This window comes from Rhincodon typus, chromosome 25 (assembly GCF_021869965.1).
Source record: "Rhincodon typus isolate 14 chromosome 25, sRhiTyp1.1, whole genome shotgun sequence".
In the NCBI taxonomy this organism is placed as follows: Eukaryota; Metazoa; Chordata; class Chondrichthyes; order Orectolobiformes; family Rhincodontidae; genus Rhincodon; species Rhincodon typus.
Window position 1 is genome coordinate 19,811,815 of NC_063356.1, and position 14,965 is coordinate 19,826,779.

General features: G+C 37.7%; 1 protein-coding gene across 1 annotated transcript in view; it reads right to left on the minus strand.

Moving 5' to 3' along the window:
* Nucleotides 1–2,012: 2,012 nt before the first annotated feature.
* Nucleotides 2,013–14,965, minus strand: part of ilrun (inflammation and lipid regulator with UBA-like and NBR1-like domains) — a 56,704-nt gene continuing 43,751 nt past the window's right edge. The window contains exon 4 of the mRNA XM_048611992.1: nucleotides 2,013–2,314. Within this exon, the coding sequence (XP_048467949.1) occupies nucleotides 2,198–2,314 (117 nt within the window). The 3' untranslated portion in view covers nucleotides 2,013–2,197. The remainder of the gene's footprint in view (nucleotides 2,315–14,965) is intronic.

Below are 14,965 nucleotides of genomic sequence, written 5' to 3' on the forward strand. Positions count from 1 at the left end.
CACCTCGTTATCTCAGATTCTCCGGCATCGGCAGTTCCTACTATCTCAGAAAATAAACAGATATTTGTTTACAATATTATTAGGAGGGACAGAGTAAGAGTCTGTTTTGAGCAAGGAGGGAATACATGGAAATGGAATTTTCTCAAATGTTGCTTCCCCTCTACAACAGTAACAAAATGTTCCAGGTCACTAGTGTTCATGATCAAAGATTAAAAAAAAGGTACATCCTGTGTTATTAAGTAACATACAGATCATTAGGTGTTTCTTTAGGAGATTGGAAAACTGCAGAATAACCCAACAGCATTAAAAGAACACTTTATTGATTCAAAATGTATACAGTGAGATGTTCAAAATTAAAAGTCACAAGGGACTATATATAGCAATAGTGAAACTAAGCAAAGTTAGTTATGGGAGAAATCAGGAAAGCACGGTGGGAGTTTGAGAAGATAATCTCAGTATTCAAAATACACCATTTTTTACAAATATACAAGCAAATGAATCATTGAATGAGGTTGAACATCAAGAGGTGAAAACAGTGATTCAGAAGAGGATTGATGGAAATTTAACCAGGTACTTCAGTGTGGGCAAAAGATGACTTTGTGGTATAGATAAATTCTGTATTCAGATATTATAATAAGCATGAAAGTATGGCAAATTACAAAACAATGCTCATTGTGTGGATACAGCCGTCCTAATTCTGATCCAAAGGGAAAATAGCAAACAAATCGTAGAGGTCTTATTGATTATATTACAGAATTCCATTGGATATGATATGTAACAGAGCACTGAACAGTAACCCATCCAATATGTATTTTCAAAAGTACAGACTACATTTATCCAAAGTCAGACTCATCACTTTAATGTCTGTGGTAAGAAACAAAAAAAAAGGGAAGCTTTAAAGATGAATTAATTTGGAACCATCAACATTGATTTCAGAGAGCATGTTACAAACTTCATGGAGTTCTTCAAATCAAACATAGTAGATGGGGTAAATGTAGTGGATGAATCATACACATTCAGAAAGCGTCTGACAAGTTACCACAAAAGATTATTGTGGGTTAAAGGCAATGAAATATAGGCAATAGCAACTTACAATTCAAACCTACTACATTCAGAGTAGAAAGCAGGAGGTAAGGCCAGTTTCTCAGTTATTGGGGAGTTTCCCACAGCAGTATATTCTGGGATCACTATTGCTTGTTGGATGCACAGCCATGTAATGGATCTGAGAAAGTTAATGATGGAAACTGCATTAAGCTCCGCCCAATTCAATGATGTTACAGGAATGTAAGATATATGATCATAGACTTACATACACAAATGTGCGCATAATGGATGCATCTTTCTTACAGTAGAACCAGAGGTGAAGTTGAAAAGGGTGGAAAGTCTATGATCATCTAATCTATGATCTCTCCTAGGATTATCAATGGATGTCTATTTGGTCTGATTTACAAGGCAATTACAATTGGTATTTGGATCAAGAAGATCAAAGCTTTAGAATCTACCCACTTTTACTTTCATATTTAACATTCCTGTCTGGCATCAGATTTGATCTTCAAACAGATTTATTTAACAAATAAATGGTCTTTATTCAAATTTCACAGATGTTTTATATTCATTACAGCTAATAATGTAATATATATGGTCAGTGACATTCACTGTTGGATCATTGTTATTCAACTGAAGATGGATGTGTAATGTTTCAACATATTAAGTAAATGGAATATCCAATGTATATTTCATTGCCTGCCATTTTCCACATTTATTTCCGTCTTTCTTAACTCCACCTGTTTAGCTCTTCCCTCCATGACTCTCACCCATTTCCTTCATTCCCACTTTTCCAATTCTCTGCCACTCTACCATTTTGGACCCTAAATGCTTTCCTCTTTTCAAACTCACACTTTATTTCCTGTTCCTCAACTTCATGCTCAGTGCTATCCTCAATAGCTTCTTCTTGGTAGAATTCATACCATTTTAGATCTCTGTAACAAACGTCATGTAAAACAAAATTGATAGGCAATACAATATTTGTTTATTCCATGCTTTATGTTCTTGAAGGCTTCATGTAGCTTATTGTACAGAAATAGGCAAGACAGAGTTGGCTGATGTTGCTTTAATACTAATGCATTTTGCCAAACAGGTGTAGGATCCAGGTTTGTGTCTGTGCTCAACAAACATAGCCAAGCGCTGGGTTAAATGTTTAGTTTTTCAAAGATTTGCAATCTACATCACTTGGTTCACTTTCAAGTTCCTCCTCCAGCACGCCATTGGCACACTGGGCATAGGTCACATCCATGGTCTTGCAGCTGGGTTCAATCTAAGTTTGAAAAAAACAAAGTAATTGCCATTAAATTGTGAAATTCTTCAAGGAACAGAATACCAGAAACCAAACCTTATTTGTTATACAATAAACAATAAAATTCTTGAGTTTCTTTCAATTTGACGTTTGATTTAGAGGGGTTAGCTTCTTAGTTTTGTTCTGTACTGGAATAAAATTTCAAATACGAAAGATGTTTATAATGCAATAATTGGAAGTTACCCTTTTCCCCACAAGAATAAAGTAATAAATAACTAGTTAATTTGTCTGCATTCTATCCTGGAAATCCCTTTGGTTTCCTTTAGCATGCTAATAGATACAGCTATTAAGTTGAAAATGCCTTTTTGCAGAATTGCTTTACAAAAGTGGATATGGTACTTAGAAACAAAGCAACGAAGATAAATGCTGCAAGGTGGTTATCAACAAGGCAGGAGACTGCAGGAAGCAGGCATATCCTAGGTTGTAGAACAGAAGTCAGGAAAGTTGGCCTTTAAACTATGCAAGATACCTCATCAAACTGTGAAATATATTTAATATTTCACACACATTACACCGCTCTTGCATACTGCAGGAAAAAAAAATCTATTTCATTCAGAACTAAGCCTGCTGCCACGTAAAAAATTATAAAAACTAGGGAAAACAAAAGTTTTTAAAAAATCATTTCAGATCATAAAGCAGATCCAAGATTGATCACTTAGACTACTTAAAAGTGATCAATGCACCCATGCAATAAGTGCACCAAATTCAAAATTGTAAGTAAATTATTTACAGACCTTTGTCATTTGTGCTGTACCTGACTACTGTTGGAAACTGGGTCCTTTTAAAGTTCAGTTTTTCTTGTGTACCAATGTGCCCCAATGTAATGGCTGCTGCCATGTAACTAGACTTCCCCAAACAAACAAATTTCTAGCAAACAAAAACCAAGATAGGTGCAATAAAGGTCAGAAGAATCACCAGGATTCTAGAGATCACAATGGTCTATTGATTTGTCATCAAAGGTTTATCTGGTGTCATGTGCAAACTATTATCAATGCAGTATTTGGAAAATTTAGAAGTTTTATTCTTAGTAAAGAGGAAAATGGGAAAGTGGAAAACGGTTATCCATACATCATGAGTAGCAGTCCGATTTCCACTGGCTGGAAGGATTCAAATGGGTGATTAGGCAGAAATTACCAGCCTCTAGAAATATGGTACATATCAAAGAATTATCAGAGTCAGGACAGTCCTCGCCAGCAATCCTTGCATTGAGTAATCTTGTGAAAGCAGTCTTCTTCAGCTAGATGGTCCAGAAGAGATGGAGGGAAGATCCGGGGGAATTCCTTTCTAAACAGTTCAGCTAAAAGGCAGGATATTGGCTTCAGAACTTTAACAACACACTTCATGCCAAATGCCTGTTCATCCTCTGGTATAAAAGTGAACCATCCTCAATTATCATGGATTGTGTACTATTTTGGTTTAATTAAAGAATTTATTATATGTAAACTGTTGCTTCTTAACAAATTAATAAACTATCTGAAAATACCTTGCAAATGGTCAAATATCCATACCGATTGTGGAAATGAAACCCACAAAATCTAATACCATGGAATATTGGAAAGTACCAAAATTGAATTAAGTTTCCAATGCTAATCAAAATTTAAACAGAAAACCCACGAACAGTTTAAAACCTTGCTAAAAAGACCACTTCTTAATTTTTAAAGGAAATTAATTCACAGGATGTGGGCGCCACTGGCAAAGTCAGCATTTATTACACATCCCTAATTGTCCATGGGGCAATTACATGTCAACCACATTGTTGTGGGTCCAAAGTTGTGTAGGCCAGGCCAGATAAGGACAGGAGTTTCCTTCCCTAAAGGACATTAGTTAACCAGATGAGTTTTTCTGACAATCGACAGTGGTCATCATTAGACTCCTAATTCCACCATTTGCTATCATGGGATTTCAACCCAGGTCCCCAGATTATTACCAGGGTCTCTGGATTTGTTGTCTAATGTTAATACTACCAGGCCATTACCCCCCTCAAACTAATTTCCCATCTAAATTAAGTTTAGATTTATATGGTGCCTTTAACACTACAAGATATTGTTTAGCTATTCTGCTCCTATATCTTAAAGCTTCAAATCACAGAAATCCACACCGAGATGCAGAAGAATCGGGAAGTGTGACAAACATTCCTTTAAAGAGGTGAACTTTGTGGCAGAAGTGGTGAACAAACATCAAGGAAATTCCAGAGATTCTGAATATGAGGCAGAGACACCCCAGGATGAACAAGTGATACAAGAGGAACAAAATTCTTTAAAATTGCAGATTGGGCCAGCAAATTAGTGGTGTGCGTGTGTATGGGTGTGGGTGTGGGGATGTGAGGTCATGAAAACATTTCAACATGATGAAAATATTAGTTTTGAAACATTGGAAGTTTTTTAGCCAATACACACCAGCAGGTACAAGATACATGGGTGGATGAACGTTGTTGAAGGGTAGAATTGGTAGTTATTTAGGTTGAGCTAAGTTTATGAAACTTAGAGCAGTGGAAGCCAGCCAGGAGGACATTGAAATAATTTAGTTTAGAGCTGACAAAGTCATCAATCTAGTGACAAAATATGTATTTTAACAGCAAGCAGCAAAGCTTGAGATTTCATAAATAACGTAATACTTTTGTAATTCTAAATGACAATTTCACAGAAAACAGATGCTATGAAATTCATGGGGTTGGAATACAAAAGTAGGGAAATCTTGTTTCAACTGTACAGAACATTGGTGAGACTGCATGTATAATACTGCTTTGTTTTGCTCTCTGGTTTGTTAACTATTTAGGAAAGGATATACTTACATTGAAAGATGCTCTTCTGGCACAGTAGTAATGTCTCTATCTCTGGGGTTCAATACCTGCTCCAGAGATATGTCCTAACATATCAGAACAGGTTGATTAGAAGTTTTGTGGGTAGCAGTTTAGAGAAAGCATCTGGAAGATGGGTTGGCCAGCTGTTAGCTGCTAGCTGCTACAACGGCTGACGATAACACTCAGACTCTGTACTTGTGCAACCCTGTCTTTCCCACCCAAGGTGTGGTTATTCTCAGGCTAAACTCAATGCCAGTCATCCCTGTAGTAGCCTGTGGTCCTTTGGGACAACAACAACCTTCACTTGCACTTGGCTGATTCCTAGGATGAAAGGATTGTCTTGAGGAACCATTAAATTGGTTAGGCCTATATTCATTGGTGTTTAGAACCAAAGATAATCTTGATGAAACATTCAAGATCTGATGGGCTTGGGAGGGTAGACATTGACAGTCTACTTCTCCTCATGGGGAACCTACATGGTGTTTGCCATTTAAAATGGTGATGACGAGACTGTGCCTCAGAGGGTAGTTAGTCTTAGAATTCCCTTAACTAGAAGGTGAAGGCTGTGTAATTGAAGATATTTAAGGCCAGGTTTACAAATTCTGATCAACAATAATGGCAATGCTGGCCCAAGATGCCCACTTCCTACTCCTTGGGCATTATGAGCATAATATTAGCCAAAACTTGAGTGCATGTTAAGTGCTCAGAAGTTAAAAATAATTTGTGGAAATGATCAAAACAAATTTGATGTTGCAAGTAATAATTAGAAATGTGACTTTCTAATGAGACGAGGATTGAAACTCAACCAGGTGTGTTGGGATGGAAGTTGTCTCTCTCAACTGTGAGGATCTTCCATTTAATGAATCTGACGTGGTTGCTATGAATACAGGCCCATGTTATTAAATTGGCAATCTTACTCAAAGACCACCATGTCATATTCACACTAACTTAAGATTGCACATTCTAGCTGATGTGTCAGGTAGAGGACACTTTATAGGCAGGCATCCAATGCTACAAAACATTTGATGCTGACATGGAAGTATGTTGCCAGGGCAAATACCTCTTCCCTTTCATTTGGAAGCAGAACTTATAGACAAAAAAAAGCATCTTCAGTTAACAGAAGCTATTTTATGCTCAGCTTTTCCATTTAAAATTTGCAATCACAGGTCTGATTTTCTTGATCTGCACAGAAATCACGAGTGCCAAAAGTTTAATTGACATTTTAAGAAGCGCTGTCGTGACAGTGCTTCACTGAAAAACATCATAACAGAGTAAGCTAATAAAGATTGATTTTTTTTTTTTTAAGAACTGTGATGTCAATAAAATTGTACTGTACTATGAATGGAAATTAGAGTTCAGTCTGAGACAATCTTATGAAGTAACATGTCAGATATTTAAAGTCATAACCCAATTATGAAGATCCTATTATTAATCATAATCAAACAAAACATTGACTGTAATGCTTTTCAGACAAAGAATCAAAAAGACAGAACTAACATTTTATAGAATGATTACAGCACAGACACAAGCCATTCAGCCCTGGAGACAGAAATGTAACAGTTGGAAAACATCATCCAGTCTTGTATTTCAATACATTTTGAGCCACTCAGGCATACTTTAAATCTTAGTGCAGAATCTTTACTTGTAATGTTGCAGTTCTAATAGTCTTCTGATCCTCTCCAACAAGGTCCCAGAAAAGACTCATATTCAGAGCACCTTTCACAGCTTCAGAATATTCCAAAGTACATTACAACCAATCTGCACTCAGCAAGATCCCACAATAGCTTGATGATAACAACCAATCATCTGTTTCTGCAATATTGACTGATGGATAAATATTGGCCAACCACCAAGGACAATCTCCCTGTTCTCTTCAAAAAGTTGTTACAGGATCTTGTACACCCATTTTAGATTTCAGACAGGCCCCCTGTTTAAGGTCTCATTTCAAAAGACGAGACTTTCAGTAGTGCAGCCAGCATAGATTTTTGCTCTGAAATACAACTTCAATTCACAACTTTCTGACTCAGAGGCAAATATATAACTGTATGGTTATAATGAAATTGAAATTGTACAGCAGGAAATGATATCCAATCTAAAAGAAGTCTCTGCACCATCACATATTTCTCTCCCACCTTCCGAAACATCCAGAGACAAAACGTTCTTCTGTTTTACCACATTGTCCCGAACACAGCAGCCCATTTGGCGTCATAATTCTGACAATGTCAGCAGCCTTTTCATGGAAGACTTTACATATGGCATTCCTTAATGTGAACCTACTGCATCAGAAATGGGAATAGCAGTTATTTGTTTTTCTTTCCAAGGCTTGTCCTGTTGAAGCAAATTATTAGAACATTTATTGCTGCAGCCAGGGTCAGACAACAAACCTTCTTAGACTGCTTGACCCTGTCCCAACTGACATTACTCCTTGTGGACAAGGGTACTATTTCTGAAAAATCACTTGATTGTTGCTACAAGTAATATCACAAATGGTTGACTCTTAAACACAAATAAATAAAGTGGTTGGTTAACACAATGATATCCAAAACAGGAGATGGGTGAATACAATAAATTTCATCTCCAACTAAGTACAGATTATCAAAAATAAGTAAATTGGCTAGACTACATGATTTTGCTTAGTTCTGATCTCCATATTTCCAATAAGGATATAAAGCACTGGCATAGGTACAAAACATGTTTATAATGGTGACACCTGAACTGTGGAGTGATAATGATCTTTAAAAATTGAACAATCTGGAACACTTCTCTAGAAAACAGAAATTTGAGATGACCTAAAGATGTCTTGGAAATTGAGGCTACACAGGATAGATTTAGGGATGACTGCACTTGTATGTATGGCACTTAGTGACCTCACACAAGGCAGCCACCAATAAATCCTACAAGAAATTCAGGGGTAATGTCTTTTACTGAAGAGTGTGTAGTTGTAATGTGGAACTTGCTATCATATGTAACACACAGGTTCTCTCCCATCTCTCTCGCTCTCACAAACGCACACCCACCCTCTATGGGGTGAATTTAGATCATAGATCATAGAATCTCTACCTTATGGGAACAGGCCCTTCGGCCCAACAAGTCCACACTGACCCTCGCGGCATCCCACCCAGACCCATCTCTCTATAACCCACCTAATCTACACATCCCTGAACACTAACAAATACATTTTATTTTGGTCAAAACGCACACAATTTATAGACAGTCAGTCAATATGGCGTTTGATAAGTTCCTACTTTAGAAATAAAACCAGCCTGACTCCAAACTAAAACACAAACAGATTATCAATTTCAGCCTCACACCTAATTGGAATGTCTGACCTAAAATGCCACCTCTTCTTTACACCGATAAACCTTTAGTTTTCTCAGATCCGTGACTTGAAAGGAATTTGGGGATTTACATACACATATTAATCAATTAAAACCTTCTAACTGATTAAAGATTTAATAGCATCTTAGGTTTGTTTAATACATTCTCATCAGTGGTGTGAACCTTTGATCTTTTACTTATAAATTCTGTGTCTGATACTACCTCTCACTAACACCTGAAGGAGAACTGAGGCTCCGAAAGCTTGTATTTTCAAATAAACCTGTTGGACTACAACCTGATGTCGTATGACTTCTGACCAGGTTCTCAAACTCATTGCATCCAAGTCCCTGATGTAGCATATTTTAAAAAACCCTGGATAAATTCAACATCAAAATCCCAGAGCCCCTGTACTCAGACCTGGCACCACAATCTCCCAGTGCCAGTGGGCAATTTGATCAAGGGTCAGTATCATGTAGGCTCTATGAAGAGGTGCCAACGACAAACAGCAGTCAGCCAAACAAAGAATTAAAGATGAATTAAATAAACCATGCACTAACTGTTCACTCTTGGCCCATCTATTTATCTACAATGACTGGTGCTATGCACACTAGATTTAAACATGACAGGAGACTATTCAGCCCATGGGGCTGCCCCAGTATTCAGTTTCATGGGTAATCTGACAATCTTCAACTCCACTTTCCTGCCTTTCCCAAAACCTTGATTCCCTTACTGATAAGAACTACCCATCTTAGCCTTGAATATATTTAACAACCCAAACTCGACAGCCCTCTGCTGTAAATAATTCCAAAGATTCATTACCTTCTGAGAGAATAAATTCCTCACCTTTATTTCAAATGTATCCTTTTATCCTGAGATTAGCTCTCTGTCCAAGACAGTCCCACAAGGGGAAAACAACTTTTCTGTTTCTACCCTGTCAAATCTCCAAGACTCGTATATTTCAAATAAGATCAACTCTCGTTCTTCTAAATTCCAATGGGTACAGGCCCAACTGACTCAGCCTTTCCTCATAAGACAATCTCTCCATGCTTGGTAATGCTGTGTACTACACAAAGGAAACTTTGCAAAAAGAAAGCTTGTGAAGCTTGCATTTGTCAAATCAAAGACAAGCACAACTACATCCTGTTTAAACCATCCCTTAAATATTCAAACTTCCAATTTATACCAATACTCTTAACTACCTAGATAGGGACTAGGTGGCAAAATAAGGGCCAAGTCTTTTTAATTTCCTGGGGTTTCAAATTGAGTCAGCTGATGGGCCAACTTCTTCACTTATATGAAACCTTCAACGTTTATGGGTAAAGTCAAATAGCAGTTGGAATTCAGCTTAAAGTCAGTGGAACACCACTGCCTATGATCACACAATGATTTGCAATCCAATTCTAATGAACCACAAAGTGGCAAATGGCAATACCACATTGGTGTAACGGAGTGGCTGTTAGAGGTTAAAAATTGGACCAGAAACTCAATCCTGCATCTAGATGTAATCTGGCAATACTTGGTGGTGGAACGGTCTGGGTGGAGAGTAAAAGCAATGCATCAAATGACAACAATTTTTAACATGATGAAAACTAACATTTGGTTCATCTCACTTGAGGGTGAGGCAGAAACTTTGGTAACTCAAACAAGTTGTTACAAAGGATAGTTCTACCACCTATTTTGTGATTATGCTATCATAGTCGTCATCCAAGACATGGCCAGAGGCCTCTTACTATTAATATATCCAGACTTAAGCCACATCTAACCAAAAATTGTATAACTTGAATGATATTATGTGGATAAAAACATTGAGAGTCCACTTTGTAAATAAAATCAAAGTCTCTAATATAAAATGGAAAAACTACACTGAGAAAGGACAAATTAAGGACTTTTAATTAGAGGTAACCACCAAATATATTTTAGTTACTATCCAAGTAACTTGGTTTCCTGTACTGAGTGGTTCATTTAATAAGTCTATTCCTGCACACTGACAAAAGTGAATTTCAGGTTTACTCAAAATATGTAAAATAGCAGCTTGCTTTCTTATACCCCATTACAGTGCAATTTCTTACTCTGATATGGACTGTGGAAGGAAAAATTTAATTGTGGGACCACAAAGCATCTAAACACTACAATTATTTTACAGTTAATAAGTCATGTATTAAATTCCTTGGCTCCTGCTGTGTAGGGTTTGCCTGATTTTGGCCAAACTTTTCTCACTTGGTTCTCCATCAAATGGCATAGATTTAAACACAATTGTTTTGTTTTGAAAACTTGAAAACTGCATTTGAAAACTTGATTCAAAGCCAAATTCCTGAAATGATAGAAGGAATTAATGTTATGAAACTAGTACAATTTCATGAATATCTCAAGTTAGAGATTTTAAGTTTTAAAATTTAAATTAAAATTAAAATTAAATATTTAAATTTTTGAAAACTTTAGTTATCCTTACATTGTCCCTGTGACCTTTGAAAATTCAAGGCGAAGGTCATACTGTTTCACAGCGAAATGAATTAAGTGTTTTTTTCAAGTACTCTTTTTGATAAAAAGAAAACAGACATAACAGAACTTGATGGAATATTAGACTAAATATCATTCATTTAACTCTTCATTTGGTCACAATGTTTTTACTTGTTACAGATATGTTGCCTTAGAAGCCTTTTGAATTTATATGCATCTTTCTTCAGATGACCTCCCATACTCTTTTCAGCAATACAAATAAAAATAAAATTGAGCAAATCAAATTCTAGAGTTCCCTATTAGGAGATATCACTCAAGCTTTGTATATTTTGTTTATTTTCATATGTTAACCCTTTTCCACTGTTAGAAGAACAAAGCATTTGTAAAAATCCTATGGGCAATGAAATTCAAGGGTTTTACGACAAAATGTGAAAGACAAGAAAGTTCTGTTTCTAAGTACAATTGAATTGATACAGGAAAAAAAAAAGCAAAAATTGTTATATATGGCACCTTCTTGGCAGTTTTGTATACATATGCTTAATAACATTAATTTTACTTGGAAAGAAAAATGTTGTATGAACGAAAGCTTTGCACTTTAAATCAGTAAGAACAGGTGACACCACTCCTCCACCATCATTCTCAACATTGGTGTCCCACAAGGCTGCATAGTCAGCCCCCAACTATATCCTTTATACACTCACAAATGAGTGGCCAAATTCCAACCCACCTCCAACTACAAGTTTTCTGACGACACCAATGTTGCAAGTCGGATCTCAAAGACAAGACAAAATACAGGAAAAAGAGGCAATTAAGGAAATTCAGCATGTCTACAAGAACTCTTCCCAATTTTTATAGATGCACTACAGAAAGCATCCTACTTGGATGATCACAGCGTGGTATAGCAACTGCTCTTCCCAAGTCCGGAGAAACTACACAGTCGTGAACACAGTCCAGCCCATCACCCAAAACAGCCTTCCATCCATTGACTCCATCCACACTTCCTGCTGCCTCAAAAGCAACCAACACAAGCAAAGACCCTGGTTATTCTCTCTTCCACCCTCTTCCATCAGGCAGAAGATAACAGTTTGAATGCCCACACAAACAGATTTACGAACAGCTTCTTCCACGCTATTATCAGACTTTTGAACAGATCTCTCAAATGGTAATTCTGATCTCTCCCTCTCTGCACTCTATTCTGTTACCCTGATGCACTTTGTATGGTATGATCTGCCTGTATAGTACGCAAAACACTTTTCACAGTATTTCAGTACATGTTACAACAATAAAATCAATCTAACTCAATAAATAAAATGCTGCATAGAAACATACTGCATACCTAAAACTATGCAACAAGGCACAAAGGCTAGATGATTCCTGCTAAAAAATGGAGTCAGTTATAAATCAGGGCAGCTTGGTCCGCCCTATATTTTTCTGATCTGTTGAAAGACTGACTATAAAAATAAGAGTGATTATACTTTTGGGGATGGTTGGGTGATGTGAAACAAGACAACGATGAAGAGACTCAGGTTTACAACCTTTAAAAGTAGCCCTTCAAGTAAACAATGTCAGCTAAAAGCCAACAGAATAGCGTTTGTATGAAGCACATAATAAAGTTTAAGTGCTGAACATATGCAAAGCCTATGTAAGACAACAGTACTGTATGTTTAACATGACAGAATGTTGAAGCTGCCGTGAGGAAACAGTGCAGATTTACGGACTCTCAAAGTTGTTATGGGGCAGAAAGAGGCCATCTGGTCTATCGTACCTGCACCTGTTCTAATACTAGTATCGATCTCCTGCCTCTTCCCCCATGTCACTGCACACCATTTCTAGACAATGAATCATCCAAAGCCTTCTTGAATGCCTCAATTGAACCTGCTTCATCACATTTCTAGGCAGTGTATTCCATATCCTAACTCCTGGCTGTGTGAAGATTATTTCTCACATCATCCTTGCTTCATTTGCACATCACTTTAAATCTACGGCCTCTCATTTTTTCTTTCATGAGCGGCAAGAGCTTCTCCCTATTCTCTCTGCCCAGCCTGATCATAATTTTGAAAACTTCTCTCAAATCTTCCCTCAGCCATCTTCTCTCCAAGAACAGTCCCAAGTTCTTCACCTCGTCCTCTTAACATAAGTTTCTCATTCCTGGAACAATTCTTGTAAATCCCTTCTGCACTCTCTCCAATGCATTCATATCTTTCGTATTATATGGAGCCCAAAACTGTACACAATACTCCAGTTGAGGTCCAACAAGCATCGTGTAAAAGTTCAGCTTCCCCTCCTGCGCCCTTGCACTCTATACCCCCGTTAATAAAGCCGACAACACTGTATGCTTTATTAACTGCTTCCTCCACCGGCCCTGCCATCTCCAACGATCTGTGCACATATACATCCAGGTTCCTCTACTCCTCGATCTCCTTTAGAATTGTACCTTTTGTTTTGTACAGTCTTTCAATATACTTCTGACCAAAGTGCATCACCTCTCACTTTTCTGCATTGAACCTCATCTGCCACCGATCTGCCCACTCCACCGACTTGGTAATGTCTTTATGGAGTTCTACCCTACAATTCTTCCAAGTTGTGTGTCATCTGCAAACTTTGAAATTGTCCCCTACACACCAAGATCTAGATCATTACATACATGAGGAAAAGCAAGGGTCCCGACACCAACTCCCGAGGAACTCCACGACAAAATTTCCTCCAGCCTGAAAAATATCTATTGACCATCTACTGACTTCGTTCTGAGGAAAGGTCACCGGACCCAGAACATTAACTCTGTTTTTTCCTTCACAGATGCTGCTAGACCTGATGAGCTTTTCCAGGAACTTTGTTTTTGTTATTGACCATTACTCTTGGTTTCCCATCACTCAGCCAATTTTGAATCCACAATGCTACTGTTCTTTTAGAACTTTCAGTGTAAAGTGGCACTGTATCAAAAACACCTTCTGGAAATTCATGCACACCACATCAATAATGTTACTCTCATCAACCCTTTTTGTTACCTCTTCAAAAAACTCCAGCAAGTTCATTGAATGTTATTTCCCCCTTTAGAAATCCCCGGTGACTTTTCCTTGTCAACCCATCTTTTTCCATATGACGACTAATTCTTTCCTAATTGCTTCCAGAAGTTTCCTCATCACCAAAATTAAACTAGCTAGTCCATAATTGCAGGGATTATTCTTACAATCTTTCTTGAAGGCCATAATTTTTGCAATTCACCAGTCTTCTGGCAAAGCTGAGTGGCAGGATGAGCTGTGAGGGGTATGCAGGGACACTGCAGTGTGATTGACACAGGCTGAGTGAGTGGACAAATGCATGGCAGATACAGTGCACTGTGAATAAGTGAGGTTATCCACTGACAGCAAAAATAGGGAGGCAGATTATTATTTGAATGGCTGTAAATTGAGAGGGGGAATGTTCAGCAATACCTGGATGTCCCCGTGCACTAGTCACTGAAGGCAAGTTCGCAGGTGCAACAGACAGTAATGAAGGCAATCTATGTTGGCCTTCATAGCGAGAGGGTGCGAGTACAGGAACAAGAATGACTTGCTGCAATTATACAGGGCACTAGTTTGTGCAGTTTTAGTCTCCTTATCCGAGGAAGGATGTTCTTGCTATAGAGAGCATGCAGCAAAAGTTTACCAAATTGTATCCTGGGATGGCAGGTCTGAATTATGAGGAGAAGGTTCAGTCAGTTAGAATTGCGTTCTCTGTTTTCAACTAGTAGAAGGGGGAAATCTCAGTTAGAATTGTATTTGCTGGTTGTTTAGAAAAATTTGGGGTGGGGGAATCTCGTAGAAACCTATAAAATTCTAACAGGACTAGACAGCTTACATGCAAGGTTGTTCCAAGGATTGGGGAGTCCTGAACCAGGGTTCATAGTTTAAAGATAAGGGGTAAACCTTTCATGACTGAGTTAAAGGAGAAATCTCTTCCCCAGTGAAAGGTCAGCCTGTGGAATTCACTCTCACAGAAAGTGGTCAAGGCCAAAACATTGTATGCTTTCAAGTAGGAGGTACATGAAGACCTGTGGC